Source organism: Pararge aegeria, chromosome 17, assembly GCF_905163445.1.
Source record: "Pararge aegeria chromosome 17, ilParAegt1.1, whole genome shotgun sequence".
Classification (NCBI taxonomy): Eukaryota; Metazoa; Arthropoda; class Insecta; order Lepidoptera; family Nymphalidae; genus Pararge; species Pararge aegeria.
In genome coordinates, this window is record NC_053196.1 from 5225486 (window position 1) to 5242893 (window position 17408).

At 35.1% G+C, this 17408-nt stretch overlaps 1 protein-coding gene across 3 annotated transcripts in view; it reads right to left on the bottom strand.

Annotated features, from left to right (window-relative positions):
* The window catches only part of LOC120630806 (6-phosphofructo-2-kinase/fructose-2,6-bisphosphatase-like), a 34639-nt gene extending 19020 nt beyond the window's left edge, over window positions 1-15619 (bottom strand). Inside the window, exons 1-2 of one of the 3 annotated variants that reach the window (XM_039900094.1) lie at window positions 15183-15619; window positions 8484-8812 (exon numbers count right to left, since the gene is read on the bottom strand). In XM_039900094.1, coding sequence (XP_039756028.1) covers window positions 8484-8802 — 319 coding nt within the window. In that variant the 5' untranslated portion in view covers window positions 8803-8812; window positions 15183-15619. Of the gene's footprint in view, window positions 1-8483; window positions 8813-13735; window positions 13888-15178 lie in introns of those variants that run through there. The other 2 variants (XM_039900093.1, XM_039900096.1) reach the window with 2 other exon arrangements.
* Between the last annotated feature and the right edge of the window lie 1789 nt (window positions 15620-17408).

A 17408-nucleotide genomic window follows, 5' to 3' on the forward strand; every position in this document is an offset into this window, starting at 1 on the left:
GAAGGTGTACAATAAATTCAAACAATCCTAATCTATAAAAATAGCTACATATTATAATATATATTTTTAAATAACAGATTCTCAATAACAGGTTGTATTAAATCTAGGATATTGAAATCAGATTTGTTGGCAACATAAATAGCTGTAAGGCAGAGGCCCGAAGCACGGTGAACGTACGCGTGCCAACGCTTGTGGACTTTGGACACCCGTTCAAGGAAACGTGCATCAACTCAAGATCGGAGACTTGAGCAGTTAAACGCTGCAACTAGACCTATATGGGTTAAGGCGGTTTATTTACAAAACATATACGCGTGATGTAATCGTTGATTGCATCTTGTCCGGTTTAGAACCACGGATTATACACTTACGACAAACATTTTGATTGAGATGATTGAACTGTTGCCTAAATCTCCAATGTAATAAACCAACTCATCATCACTCCTCAGGCCAGTGTCAAAAAAGGATTGGAGCATCTTTTCGGCGGTACCCATAGTGGAGATAATAGCTTGGCAAAAAAATAAGTAAATCTTCAAAATGTGAGAAGTAATTCGAGGGTTTCAAAAGTGCTTTTACACGATTTTAAGCTAAGTATCAACCTGTTAATATATTTTTTTAAATATCTTACTAAGAGCTGGTAAGATTGAGATATGTCTGTAATTGTTTATATCATTTTTATTACCAGATTTAAATATAGGAATGAGTTTACTATGTTTCATTCGGTTTGGGAAAGTACACAAATCAAAACACTCATTGAAAATTATAGCTAAATGACTTCAATAATATGAGATATTACCATTACCGACTTAAGTACTGGTACACTATAAAGGTGTATTATAACTTTTGATGGTATAGACTAAAAAAAACAATTGTATGAAGATAAAACTGCCATAAAATAATAAAGATTCTTACTATTTGGACCTTTTATTGGAGCAGGAAATAATACCCTAATTTGATTATATTCATTTTAGGGACTTTCGGATTAGAATGATTGCTCTAGAGAGCATGTAAAAGACTATTTTCTTGATAACAACGATCACCAGTAATTTTTTTTCTGGTTTTTAAATGATGATACTTTTAAATGGGAGTAGATAAATGTTACGTTGATACTTTATTATAGGTACTCGTAATATTCCAGAGCGAGTTTATCTCCGAATTAGAATTCTTAAAGGATCATTTTGTTATGAAATTATAACGATTCTTTACGCGACATACTTATTAAATAAGCAAATTTAAGTCGGGTCTATTAATGGATCCCACGACAGATGACTTGCTATTAATAGTTTAGTGATCTCAGTGTTTAGACTGAAATGCTATTGCAAAAGCGGTCGCGTTGCGATGTACCAACTTCAAAATAAAAAGGTTAGTGAGAGTTAAACTTAACAAAAACCGAACTAAAGGCATTTCCCATCGGGAGGGCCCATAAACCACGCTGGGCACACGGGTTAGTAATTTCAGAAGATGGTGCAGCAAATTTGCTGTATTCAAAACAAATGATGGAAAAATACTTCTTATATCTGTTTGAAAGTTGCCTAAACAAGTCTTGAATTGAATAATAATTGTGCTGGCCCAAACAATATTTTTATCTTTGCGTTACGTCAAATCCGGCTTGAAACCGATCGGACGTAGTGTTTTAATGATATTTTTTATATTTTTATCAAAGTTAAAAATTTAAACTTTTGACACCTTTGGGCGTTATTTAAAAATCGTAATCAATTTTCGAAAAAATTAACCAAGGTCAATATTAAAAAATATATATCTTCCATCTAAATGATATATGACACTTGGTATTTGACACACAAAAGTAATGTTACTACATTCAAAGTCAAAACTTTTACCGTACCGTACACACAAATTTTTCCAGTTTGTCTTGTACTGCAGGTATATTAAAGCCATACCTCTACGCGACATCGTACCGGAACGCTTAATCGCTTAACGGCACGTTTTTATCAGTACACCCTAATGGCCACCGCAGAAGCTTCCCGCCAGACCAGACCAAAGAAAATTCTGTAATAATAAAATCCCAAAAATCCCCTGCGGGGATCGAACCCGGGCCGTCCAGAGCGCTGACCGCTGCGCCAGGGAGGTCGTTAAAAATGCTCAGGTTGGTCGTCAAAAATGCTCTGAGAGTTCCATATACATATATTGCAACCTTATCCTCATTCTCCAAACAACAATAACCTAACTCCTTAAAGTATTTAGATTTATTGCTACCAGGGTTTCTGCGGAAGTTAGCTTTATCCCTGATTTTGTCAAAAGTTATCACTACAAACTAAATAAAAGCGTAGATTTATCAAACAGTAGGCATGTTTGATCCGTCCGTCGTGTCGTTTCATTATGCAATACCAGGTGACACAGTCTAATGGGGTGAATAAATGACGTCAAAGTTCACGCGGGCGCGGCGTGAAAACACGTGCACCAGGCAATCATCATAGTTCATTGCATAGGACAAAAAAAAGTTTTATTCCGCAGGTAAATATACAAACCTCGGCCACAAGATATGAAACGGTTATTGAGAAACTATACCTATTTTTATTATACACCCCTATTGGCGTACCTGAACATAATTAGCATTAGGGTAGTTAAGAAGCTCAACATAAGTTGTAACATAATTACCAAGTTTCTTTTTAATAAATCCCTATGGAAAGTAAATACAGACGCTATTATAATCGTGTGTGCATTTTTCTTTCATATTCTCGTAACTTAGGGTTCATATTTTATTTTCAAATGTAAATTATTTTAGTGAATCCCATCTGGGTAATCATTTCTGTTTTTGCCTAGCCCCAAACGGTTATAATTTTTTTTTATTTTTGTTTATTTGTGTACCTGTGTACCTATTAAGACAACTTGTCGGCTTCTTCTGAGTAGAATCTGCCTTCCGAACCGGTGGTAGAGTCACTACAAACTGACTCACTTGACGTTTCAAAAGTAGGCCTACTTGAAATAAATGAATTTTAAACCGAAAACCTGGATTGTGAGTGCCTCAAGCCAGGAGTCTGAAAGATCTTAATAATTAATATTTCAAAATTAATTTTAACCTATTACCCCTTGTCAATAAACGTGTCATAACGTCGGAATAGTCATAAAATAGTCTAGCCCACTGTGTTCGCGGCCTTGGACCTTGAACCTCGGCCGTGGACCCTCAATGAGCATAAGCCCCTGGCATTTAGTCGATAGTTGCCACCCTATTGTTTCGTCTCTCACCTAACCTATACCTACAGTATAATAAATGCAATAAGTACTTATGCACAATCTCAGAAGTTAAGAGCAATAAACCGTTAATGTTTAATTTATTCAGCATGTAACAATAACACTAAAGTTGTAATCGCTATAACAATATTAAACAAAGCATTATTTGGTTGAATATTCCAGATAGAGACCACACCCACTGATTAAACAAAGGGCGCGATAAAATAAAGCAAACATAATGTTATCGCCACATTAATTGAACTCTACAAACCTGGGAGGCTATTGCGTAATGCAGTCACATTCAAAATACTTACTTAATTAATATTAGCAGTTAAAACTGAAAATTGAGTAAGGACGATTTCTAGAGTAGGTAGGTACCTTATATGTAAGTTTGAAAATCGAGAGCAGATTGACGACTACACCGATAAACCTCCTTTATCTTTTCTCCAAGGCTTTCTTTAAGGTAACGCTTAAATTTTATAATAGGGTCGCATTCGTTCTAAACTTTGTTTGATGAATAGCTTGGTGAGGTGATGTAGGAATTTGAGTTATGCAGTTGATTTTTAAACCACTACGTATGTAAAAATTTCGGTACACAAAGTGGGCAGTTTAGTTTAGTAGTAATATATTGTGATAGAATATACAATTGAATACTATACTATACTAGACCATTAGAATTACTTAATGAAAAAAGTTGCTGGGAAATAGGACCGACAAAAAATATTGGTAAATTTTAAAATGATGTTAAAGAACTGCTGAGTTTCTCGCGGACTTCTTTCTGCAGACTAGCTCGACTACTTCCAGTAAATGAGTATTAGTGCAATAATTGATAATTGGTAGTAATCACCTACTTTGACTCCATTAATATTTTTGGTTATCAAAACTTAATAGTGTTTTTGTAGTGTCATTGCATATTTAAAATTTCGTGTTTGTGTTTTAATAACAGGTAAGTTTATCATGTTATGTACAACGTAGGTAATTAGTGCTCGCATTTGCTTATACATAACTAAATGTTCAGGTTAGCTACAACAAGAAACACACATAATAAGTAATTTATAAGCCGAAAGTTCGTCTAGTGAGGAGACAAATATTCATCCAAATACGGCCAATTTTACGTGTATATAAATTAATTTGTATAACCTTGGCTGTCAGTGGGTTAAATGTATAACTAATATATGTACTTATCTATATATATATATAAATATATAAAAAATAAAATAGCTTAATATAAGCCCCTTGGTGGTCTATAATATTTAGAATTTAATTCTGAATTCTATGGTCTATAAATATTGAAACAGTAATACTTAAGAAGCTAGTATCGTTGGTAAGTGTTTAATTTTCGAATTCAAGATATATTAATTATATATTCCCTTTAAGACCATAACAGACTTTCTCGAATCTTCAAGCAAAAGTTTGAATTGAACAAAATGCTAATAAATTATTTATTTAATACCTACGTGCAAGTTCATGATAAGTTAGTTATTATTGAGAGATTGCTTTATAACTTAAACGATAACATCAATAAGTAAATAGATAATATTATTCAATTTTAAAGACGTACTAAATCAGCCCACTCTACGTAACAAGTTACTTTACAAAAATATAAATCATTATCAATGAAACTCATTACAAATAATTCATTGGAATCCTGACTCTAAACAACGAAGGCCCTTATCTATAGGGCCAGTGCCTTACCAAACATCAATAACTCTTCTTCATCATCAACATTATCGTCTGTTCCACTACAGAGCACGGGTCTCCAGCTCCAGCTCGCATAATTCGAAGGAATTCACACGGCTTTTAGAACGTTATGGTAAACTCTCAAGCATGCAGGTTTTCTCAAGAGGCTTTCCTTCACCGTTAAAGCAAGTGATATTAAAATTTCTTAAATTAAAAACGCACATAACTCCGAAAAGTTAGAGGTGCGTCAATAACTAGTGTACCTTAACAAACAAAATTTGTAATAAGTCGAGTATTCTACGGTAGTTAAATATAATAATCATAGTAAACTAATTTCTTTAAAATTCATTTATTTCAAGAAGGTCTACTAAATGGTATAGATAATATTATTCTAAAATAGGAAACAGAACATAAATTTTAACGTGGTTACAATAATAACGCGATAACCACAGTTTGGAGACGGCCTTGTTGCTGGGGGCGTGGTCGTGACGTCACACGCGTTTCATAATGGCGCATGAGTATGAGGCCTGTGTTGTTGAACTCAATTTGTTTCAATAGGATCAACCGTTTTGACATTCTATTTCTATTTAAGTGGCTTTAGACGCGTATTAATTATCTTACTTATAAAATTATTTAAGACTTGGGATTGTGATTAATTAGGCATTTCTGATGTTTATCTATAAGCGATGATAGCCTAGTGGGTAATGTTTTGGCTTCTGCTTAAGGGGACCGAATTCGATCCCCGGCACGCAGCTCAAAATTTCGGAGTTATGAGCCTTTTTAATTTGAGTAATTAATGTTTTTCACATGCCTGAGAGTATCTTTATGCCTGGGCGGTCTCAATAATGTTCTCAACGGCGTCTGAAGTCAACCGATCCGAACTTGGCCAGCGTGGTGGACTTAGCCCCGAACCCTTCTCATTGTGACACGAGAGCCGTGCCCTGTAGTGCCCGGCGGGTTGATGCTAGATAGTTGCCAGTAGTTGTTGAGAAAAACAGTAATAAAAACGCACACAAACTTGTATACCTGAAACGCACGCATTTTTATTTTATTGCACAATCTACAAAAAGGTGCAATCGTGAACCGAATGCTACGAGGCATATTATTCTAGCTTACCTGATTTTTGCGGTAAAGCTATAGGTAGTCCAATCAACAAAAAAACTACTTATTTAAAAGAAGAAACAAGATTAAATCATGGCTGGTTGGTCGTGGTACGAATAAAGCTAACCGACCTGTCTCTATGATATAGTAGATATTTATTCATATTTTATCTTGTAAACGACCAAAAATTTCTGTAAAATACATTTTTACGTACATAGACCTACGTGCATTTTGGTTTGATGATACTAGGTAAAATTTCAAAGTGGGAAATAACACTGAAGTCATATTTTATGTCTACGACGATGATATAGCAAAAACTTAAAGACTTTTTCCTGTAGCAGACAGTGTTATCAGTACACATAAGTCCACTTAAATTTTCTAATTATAATTAGAATTTAGTTCAAAGGTTCTATCTAAATTAGCATAAATTAGATTTTTGCAGACAAACTTAGGTCTTGCCACGGTAGATATTTATTCGGAGTTTTAAATCCTGCCCCAGCGTCAGTTTCAGATTCTATGCATTCTCAGTCTCAAACCATTTGACGTTTTTCTACCATTTGAGCATTAGTATACATGGTCCGTAAAACTGTAAATATTATCTTGCGAAGAAATTAGAAGCACGAAGCTTTCTCATTTGTGCTTCATCTTAATTTATATTTATTTGTAAAGCTCCAGATGCTTTTCGCAAAATGAAATCATCGTGGGAAAAACTGCACATTATTAAATTATTTCTGGAATATGAATCACAAACTAACCCGGTTTGAGAAGATGGATACTTCCTCCAGTGTTTTTCGAATTAATTTAAATGCATTCTAATTTAAATAGTTGGGACTAGTTAGAATGTTTCAAAAACAACTATATTGTGTGGCTTCTTTATGGATTTTTATTATGGAAACAAATACATCGCTTAAACCCGAAAGTAAACTACAGGTTATTCGACCCAACCAAAGAATTAGCCAGACTCTTCTATTCAGTACTAAAAACTATCTTCGAACAGTCTTATAAAACTTTTTGGTAATATGCTATTAATTTATATTCCTAGGGCACGCGGAGAAAGGGTGTCTTCTTTGGCAATCTGCCATTTACATTGCACGAAACTTGTGTCAACCTAGGTTAGTATAAGTTGCATTCAATTGGAACGTGGACAGCTAGCATAACATTACAAAACCATTAAATGAATGTTATGCACTAATAGCGCTGTGATGAAACTTAAGAAACGGTTTATTTTAATAAATCAATTAGTAGAAAAAGCCAACTTAATTAAGCATTAATAAACGATTAGGTAGCTATTGAGGTCAAAGTGACCAATAAAGCCAAGATGTATATGTATATGGTATGTATCGCGAATTCAGTAACTCAAGGGAACGAGGTGAACTATAGGTGAACTGTTTTTATTTATCTCTAATTCTGTGCTTGGTATCTAGACCTTCCGTTATCACATAAGCAAGTAATAAGTGAAACAGGATTGTATCTTTTGACGAAGTGATTTCTTCAGGCGTCTTCGAAAAACTACTTTATTAACTTAAGTTACAATTGTTAAACTAAAATTGATAAATGTGCCGCGATATATTTCGAGCAATATACCTAGTCTCCGACAGACACTTGTTATACATATTTATTTCTGCACAACGATATTGTTCAGAACTTGTTCCGCATTTAGATAACCCTGAACTAACTTATTCTTTTCAATCTTCAATCAATATTTTTCTACAATCTCTTTGTTTTAAAAGTATGTATTTTCGATATTGTCGAATAGGTACCTACCTACTATGTTTTATTTGCTGTTGTACTGAGTGGGTGGAACTGCACTCACTAATGTCGTAGTGAGAAAATGAAATGATGCAAAATCTGGGATTGGAAGATTTTGTGCGAAATTTGGTACAACGCCAATTTATGTGGAATTGGACTTTGATATTATGATTTATCCTATCTCATTAAGTTACACGTGGATAAAGACGGGGTCGCATTAAAGAGGCTTGAATTTCTTAACCTATCTAATGAGAGGAGGCCTGGCCCCGTTGTGTTAACAACAAAAAACGTTAACCTTTAAATCAGCTGCGATAAGAGTGTCATACAGATAATTTTAACTGCTGATGCTATTGATATATTGCGATTTTGTCCTGATTCTCTCAGTTAATGTCAATAGGATCGGAACTATTAATTTGTGAAAAAATCACACAGGTTTTCGTTTCCTCTACGCCTCAGTAGATACACTCTGGTATCTGTTTATAAATTTTGGTAATACGTAAGTATTTGGACACTCCAACAGTACTATAAATAACTTCATAATTACAACCTTACCAAGCGTGAAATTTAGACAGCCTTGAAGACAAAAACAATACTGAAACTGAGAAGTTCAAAATGCCAATTCAGTCTGAAAGTGTAAAGTATTTATTAACATTAAAACTGATTTGGATAACACATATTTTTGAGCTTTTACTGAAGCAGTTGGCATGTTTAACTTCGCCGGTTTCCTTATTTGCATGAGATTACAGATAAAAAAGACTTTGACTTACCACTGGAAAGTGCTTTCTCCTTGTCCTCCATCATAGCATGGGCAGTGCTAGCTCCTGGTGCCATCACTATTCTCCTCAACGAAGGTCTCCTCACTAGTGCGACGACGTGCTTGTTCCGATGCTGCTGCGGCTTCCTGCGGCGCGTGCGCACTCTGTGGAGGCTTGCGAGCGACTGGCCGCCGGCACCGGCGCTTATCACGGACCGACTCTTATCACCTCGGCAGTGATTGCCAAGCAACCATATGACAGCGGAGTAGATTTTGCGATATATAAGCCAAAGATACAAATACCAATCACCACGGATGCTCAGTAACGCCATCAATAGCGATCTGAAACAAACAAAATAATTATTTAATGGGTGTTACTTTTTGCACGATTAAGTAATTCGACACTATTGTGTATGAAGAAGTTAAAATAGTTTTTATACAAACAAACTAATAATTTAATGGGTGTTAACGATTAAGTAACTCATCCCAAGTATAACCTGTGAGAAATAGGTAAATAAGATTCCTATAACTATTGTTATGAAGAAGTTTAATTGTTTTTACTTTATAGCAACTCTACCACCGCCGTGCTGCCGCGTCGGAAGGCAGATAAAACACAAAGCTCATGTAGTTGTGGCACTAAAGTATGGTGCTAATTGGTATACCAATATGTGGACTAGTCTAGTATACTAAATAATATTATTGAGCTATTAATAAATAACTAATTGAAATGAGTCTGCTACCTGGGTTCCTTGTGTGAGAGATCTACCTAAGTTTACTTATTCGATCGAGTGAAATTTAGCTACGATTTGTATGGGATCGAAAAAGCGACATCTAGTGACAATGTTTTCCAGCATAATAATGAATAAGAGAAACGTAGTTAGAATACTGGTCACACTGGTCTCCTAGATCGAGATTGATTTAAAATTAAGGGTCATGATTTGAATAAAAATGCCTTTTATTATAAGAGATTATGATTGGAGTCTAAATGCAGACTGAATGTGTCGATAAAACTCTCAATTGAGATCATTGTTCGATTAAATTATTTGACAATGCTATTGTTATGGAGGTGCCTTCATCAGGTCAATATCATAAGAGACAATGGATGCAAAAGCAAGTACTTTAAATCATATCACACATTCATCTTTGGATTCATTTATTTTTGACATTAATGCTGCCAATGCTGAAGCACACGAATCTCAAAACTGAACTTTATTGACAGATCATAAAGTACGTAATGCCATTTTTTCACTACATTCTTCGTCGAGAAAGCACTATTAGACCTGACAATTAAGAGATTCATGTACAACAGAATTGGCACCACTATTTTTATCTAATCTAAGGGGTAACTTGTAGTAGAATAAAAAAAAATGTATCTAGTAATCGATTTGGTAAACGTTGCTTACCCCGCTATACCTATTGCTTCGCACTTTTGTTGCTAGGCTACATCGACCTCAGAACTTGGGTCACTCACAGAACTAATTTAAAATAGATCTATGTGAAGGAAATGTTACTTGCAAACCTTGAAAGTAACAGACATATAATATAGATGTTATATTTATTATGCGCCTTCTTAGTTAATACAATATACAGGTTTAGGACGATGAATGTAAAGATCATACTGATCTGCGGCTGTTGGCTTTGTTTTTCTGGTAAGCTGCGCAGATATTGTATAAACAAAGAGTTTATAGCCTCTAAAATAAAATTAAAAAAACGTAGAGTAGAGAATGTTTTGTACCGTTCAACTGTTTTCTCGCTTGATTTTTAACCCAAAAGAAACGGCCAAGGTTCTATCCATAGATAAGTAATTCTAATGAGTATAAAATAAACCATAGATAAGTAACTTCTAACGAGTATAAAATAACGAGCTGTATAGGAACGAAAGTATTAGTTGATCGATAAAAGTCATTGACTTCACTAAAATCTAGTACTAAAAACTAGTACACTATTCGTAGTATATCCTGATGATATTCCGGCCGAAATTCATTCTGTTGCGCATGTCTTTGAATTTTGTGCAATGAGCAACCTGTGGATTTTTAATCCCGATACTGCGAATTAAAAAAAAACGCTCAAACACGAACCATATTCAAATTCTATGGAATCTACGACAAAGAAAGCTTTGTTGGTCTAAACAGATATAAGGCACGATAAAAAAATAAATCGACCTCACCTGGACTGAAAACACGCCAAGAGGAGTAGTGAGGAGAGATTTCAGCCCTTTGTTTCTAAGTGGACAAGCGATTATTCGACAATGGTAATGACGATAACGCCTCCAGTTAATTCGGTATCATGAATCCAAACGTAGCGTGCCAATGGTAGTTGATTATTAAAATCCTGATTACCAGAAAATCATTTTGTAATTCTAGCAAATTACCTCTCATTTTCTAGTATAGCTACTAACTACGTAGGTAAATACTCAAATTACAATGTAAGTACTGTACATTAATAGGTATCAAAAATTCACACAAAATAGTCATTTAATTTACCATTATTGCTTTGGCATTCAAGTATAACTTTCCACTCATTAGCCTATAATTTGATTTAAAATGTTGAATTACTGTTGTAGTTTCTACTTTAGGTTTGTGTTTTAAGCCTCACAAAATTTTAAATAAACCAATTCGAGAAATAAGGAAATTAAAATTATTGTTGTAGGTAATTCAATGGATAGCGGCGTCTTCGGTGTGACCGACTCCCTCCAATACAATTTTATCGAGAAACGTAATGTAGGAATACTGGTTTTGCTTTTAATAAGGGTTTAAAGAACGAGTTTCGAAAGTACATATGTAATACATAAGTACAAAATTTGCAGATTTCTTTTTAATGCGAGGAAACTAAAATGAAATTGCCTTGACAAAATTACAAATAACATATCTATATTTATCCCCAGAAATGCTTCAATTAGCAAATGCAAAAAATCTTTATCCATGTAGGACTATCACAGGCATTTATGCCTTTACTTTCGTTAGGCCAAGTTCGAATCGCACCCCTAACTTTTTTAAGTTATGTGAGTTTCAAGCAAATAAATTTTCACTCGCTTCAACGGTAAAGGAAAATATAGTGAGGTAATCTGGCCTGAGAGTTCTGCATAATGTTCTGAAAGGTGTGTGGAGTCCACCAATCCGTACTTGACTAGAGTGGTGGACTACGGCCAAAACCCTCCTCAGGGTGTCTGCCTCGAAGGAGACTGGTGCCCTGTAGCTTGCCGGCAATGTTGATATGATGATGATAGTTAGGAAAATAATAGTCGGTGGCTACTTTGTATCCCCTAGAAACCTCTTAGAGACGAATGCCCGTTGTTGAGTGTCTCATTGTAGGAGACCTGTGCCCTGTTGTGGGCTAGTATGTAATTTTAACCTTGAGCCTTTGCTTGAAAAGGCGTTCCTAATACCTTATTTATGTACGCGGACGCGTCCGAAGCGCTTCGCATCTTCGTTCCTGATCCGCACCGCTAGGATCTGGAATGCCCTTCCAGCGTCCATTTTCCCCAGTGCCTACAATATGAGTACCTTCAAATCAAGAGTGAATAGGCATCTTCTAGGCAAGCGCGCTCCACCTTAGGCTGCATCATCGCTAACCATCAGGTGTGATTGCACTCAAGCGCTCGTCTATGAAAATTAAAAAAAAATTAAAAAATATGTTTACCACCACTTATTTTTGCTCGTCGCTCTGAAAACTTGATCGAAGCCACTATCACCCTTTTTTAAAACGATTCTAGTTTATACTAACTGCATGATTTGTATGCAAAATTACGTTCATTGAAATTAAGTACCTAATGTTTTACTATTTAAACAGTATAATTCAAATTAACGTAATTTACATATGTATATGTAAAACTAACTTATTTATCGGCCTATTTAGCAAAATATTTTGTTTGGACGGACGTCTTTTACTTAAGAGCTAAGCCGTTAACGCTGTAGCCCTCTCAAACCCTCCCTGTGCATGGATGGTCCTTTCTTTCAACTCTCTCTAAGTGCCTACTATCTATATAAATGGGATAAATGAAACGAAAGGATATCTAGTACCCTACATATCCTTTCGTTTCATTTATCCCCATAATTCAATCTTGGCCGTCCACTTCCCCTTTATTTTTCCCTCAGTTACATTCGTGATAAATTTATCATGACTTATTAGATGAGTAATAATTTTCTCTCTTCTGATTTGTATAGTTTTAAAAAGCAAAAAAAAAGTACTCCAAACAAAAACAAAGAAATGATTTGCCAGTTCCATTAGTTCTGAAGTCTCTGTGCGACTAGTCTCTAAATGAGCGGCATTTAAAGTTGGCATATTTTTTGATTATTATGTCATAATTATTTAATTCGATTTTGTAGCTATCTACATTTTTCAGTATCCGCGTGTCTTCAATATGACATTGTCATTACGATTTTAAGGTGACCTTTAACTGGTTTGATAACATTGATTCCGTATGCCTGCTGTCATACGATACTTTGGATATACCTAAGGATATACGATCGTGAATTGTCACTTCTTTTTCACCTTTTTTCTTATCGCTTCAAGTTATTGCTTTAATTAAAGTTTTAAGAATAAAAAGCTGTTCGTACTCCTAATATTTTTAAGGCACGGACCTTCGCCCCTTTTGGGAGAAAATAATTTAGAGGTTAGAACTCAAAGACAATTTTTACCATTTTTTAAAACATAAAGTGCTTACTATACTATATAGGTACACCAGCAGTGGCGTGCATAGAGGTTGTGCAGATGATATAAAATGAAGAAAATCTCCAGTACGAGTTATAAAAAACTTAAGGATAGGCATTGTAAGAGTTATAAAAAGCCTAGCCTTAAGTATTTTAACTCGTACTGGAGATTTTCTTCATTTTATATCATCTGCATACCTTGTGCATACCCTCTACGCATGCCACTGTACACCAGATATCCCGAGGATTTTATATCAGTTATTTTTACTTAATATAACGGAAAAAGCTTTTGAAAAGGTTCAATTGAAGTATCTTAGGAATAATTTAATCCTTAACAAATTGTTTTTGTGGTGAAAGGTGTGGAGTGTGTGTGTGTGAAGGTGAAGCTTATTGAAAGCATATATTATATTATTTAGCGCTAAACCTCGATACATCAATATTATTATTTGAGTAAAATAAACTAATAGTTTTGTTTACGTATTTTTAGTTGCACGATCGAAAGTTTCTTGATCTCCTGCTGAATTCTTTAGTGTTATTAGATTTCTACCAGCTTAATTTTACAATACGCAACATAGTTTCAACTTTTACTTCAATAATACCTTTTATAACTACCTACCTGGATTGAAGCCAGATGGACAATGCAACAAGGTAAATAATGCATTATTCATCAGCCTCGGTTGCTCGTTCAACAGGCTTCTCTTGTTTTATAATGGACAACGCGGATGTTAAAAGCGCCTTATGTTGATCCTTTTTCAAGACAACAGTAAACCTTAGGCCTTTTGTTGCCTATGGAATTTGAAGTTGGTGCCTAGAAGAATACGATGCCGTTATATTATCACTAATACTGCCTACCATCCTGATTATTATTGCTAAATTTATAAAACTTGGTAAAGTAGCACGAGCTAGAATCGAAACGACCTAGGTGTAAACGTTATATATTATATTTCCTATTAATATAGGTAAAGAAGTAAGTTTCAATGATCCAATTACTTCAACATCTATAATGATTTTATAATGCAATATTTTATCGATGTTACTAAAGCGATAAAAACGAAGGCAAGGTAACCGTAATTAATGGCTGAATGTTTATATTTGCATTTGTAGTTTATGTTATTGAATACATTAAACTTTTTTGATAAAAATGCAAAATTTTAGCCTATCTACAGAATTCATATAAAAATCTTGGGTTACCATCATTACCTATTTCTATTGAATTCTATGGAGCTACAAATTTTATACCTGCGTAAAGGTGGAATCGTCTCACTTAAATCGGATGCTTCAATAATACATTACTTTTCAACAGCAGAGGTTGTTTAAACATATGATCCAATTAGCATTTATTTGCCTTCCAAAAACCTGATAGTGTGAAGCAATGTGAGAAACCAGTATATTTCAAATACATTTCCACTTGTTATTGCCATTGCAAATATCTTGCTATAGAAATCGGAAAACTTTCTGTTGGGCATTGGAAATCAGATATATGGCCTGATGGAAGTGATTTTTCTACCCGCATGTGTTCAGGCGATAAAGGGTCATTAAATGTCGGGGTCTTATCTCTATTAGTTATAAATATTCTGATATGCTTGGAAACATAACCGAATATCATGAATTGTAGATGCTACTATGGTAAGTGTATCCCTTTCTGTTGTTCTTTTGTCCCTTTCTTTTATATTACCAACCTTCACCTGTGTTGTTAAGGTTGGCGTTTTGTATGTTTTTAATCGTATAATTTTATAATTAATTACAAATTTATTCAAGGCTAAGAACGAATTGTCTGGTTGCATTTCACCGGCGCAAATGTGTGACTATTTTGTAAACTAAGCTAATTTTAGATCAGTACTCGACTTTCCAGATGTTAATCCCCACTAGAGTTGACATCTCTGCTCAGGAATTCCTTTCAATACTTCAAAGTTTTCATCAAGGATCGTCTCATCACCCATTATTTTAACTTCCACATGCATTTTAATTACGTGGCTTGTAAATGGAAGCTTTTGATGACATTCTCAGAAATTGCAAGACTTTATCTTTAGCACTAATGACGGATATAAGTTACGCTTACCTGCCTTAGTAACTAAAGTCTTCCTTCGCAGTAGTGATCAGACGAAGTATGTCTTATAAAATGCACTAAATCGTGGCGCATAGCAGTGCGCCCGTGAATCGCGATGAACGTTTCAATACACATTCGCAATAAGTCCCAGTTGACAATCAAATCCAATTTGTTAACCAAAACTTTCCCCCAACATCGCACGGGGAAGATAACACAGTAATTATACAGTTTTAGGCAGTCCTTCACCGGTTTGAGAAAAAAAAAACTATTATTCTGCACGCCTATTTGACTCCGGATCGTATTTTTCTCATTGTAAATACGGATTGCGCTTCTGCAGTCGACAAATAGGTTACTATTTATAATCACAATGCGTCTTTTAGCTTACGATGTGGCAGCACAAAGATAAAGTGAACTGTTGACTGAAGCTTGGAGCTTAGCGAAAGCAAATATGAATAGTAGCCGTAGGGACGTAATGGTTGCTCAGAGCGACACGGGCTGTTCGTGTGACATCGATTCTCGTTCGGCTATCTTCGTTTACTGGTCGATGCACGAGGATATTTGTATCTCTTTCGAACGTTTATAATATTATGATGAAGTTTTGTTTGCGTGTTGTAAACATAAATAAAAGCAGTTATTACAAGGAAAATGGAATGGTTTTAGGAATTAAATACCTAGTAAGAATTACAATTTACAGCTTGGTTTTTTTTTTTGTTATTAAGTAGAACCGTTAGCTGGCAGTACTTTGGAAGTACAATGACCAATTCTGTAACTTAAGAACAATTTTATAGTAAGTGAAATTGGTACCTATAATTTCAAGGGTTTGCGGTACCTATCAGGATTTCACGTACGTAATTTTAGACAGGTAATTTTAATTTTTAATTTAATAATTCAATTCTGGAAATAAGTTTGTTGACAAAAATCCTGAATTGACATCAGTAAGCAAGCACAATTATACGTTATCATATTGAGTACCTAAAGTAAGATATACAGTCAGAATTGGTGATAGCCTCGCCGCTAAGACCTTCCTTTCTAATACCAACCATGTTCGATCTCTGTACTCACCTGACACATCACTTTCGAGTTTTGCATCATGTTCTCAAAGGCAAAGCTAGCAATTCGCACTTAACCAGCGACGTGGACTACGTCTCAAACCGTCTCACATTCATTCTTAAGCCAGACCCATGCCCTGTAATCGGCCGGTCATCTTCATCATCTTCATATCAACCCATTACCGACCCACTACAGAGCACGCGTGTCCTCCTACAATGAGAAGGGTTAAGGCCGTAGTGCACCACTGGCCCAGTGAGGATTGGTGGACTCACACACCTTTGCGAGCATTATGTAGAACTCACAGGCATACAGGTTTCCTCACGATGTTTTCCTTCATCGTTGAAGCAAGTGATATTTTAATTACTTAACTACATAACTTAGAAAAGTTAGAGGTGTATGTTAGGATTCAAACTAAGCCTCCAGAAAGTGAAGTCGAACGCCTACCCAATGCGCTATCACCGCTTCAATAGGCCGGAAATATTTTGATAATGACGATGATGTTACAATCAGACTACACTAACTTATAAATTAATCAAACCGAGAAGGAAAGGAGAAATTGACTAACCACTCAAAAAAAATCACTTACAAAAAACATCACTTAATAAAAAAATCATTTAGGTTTTCCCGTTACCTAATTTTCGTGTTTGTAATGAGAAAATCCCTGACCGACTTCCGGAAAATACCTATAAATAAAATGTCCACACCAGTTCAAGAGAAATCTAATTTGCCAAGTTGTAATCTGCCAAACTATCAGTCAACACCACACTATGTCATATTCAAGTATACATAATCTATTTTGGCTAGGCAATAATTATCCATATTTATCCTTGTTCTGGCTCGTGGTGTTAGGGTTTACCATTTTGTACTCTACGGTTGGTCGGCCTGGGTTAGATTTTCAGTTCGGCCAAGATTTATTTCTGATTTTTATGTTTATTCTGTATAGATTTAAGGTTTTGGTATGAATGAAGCAGTCGCAAGCACGTCTGTGAGCACACAAGGTCTCCCTGAAAACCAGCGCCGCAGCTCGCTACGGCTTTGTGCTGAGGCGGAACCTTATTTTATTTTTTTATATACTTATATATTTCTTTCTTTCTCTTCTTAGGTCTTAACTAACAATATATAACTTTTAGGGTTTAGTCGCATATCACTCTTGAGACCTGAGTCCTGTCGCCATTTCATCCATCCCGCATTA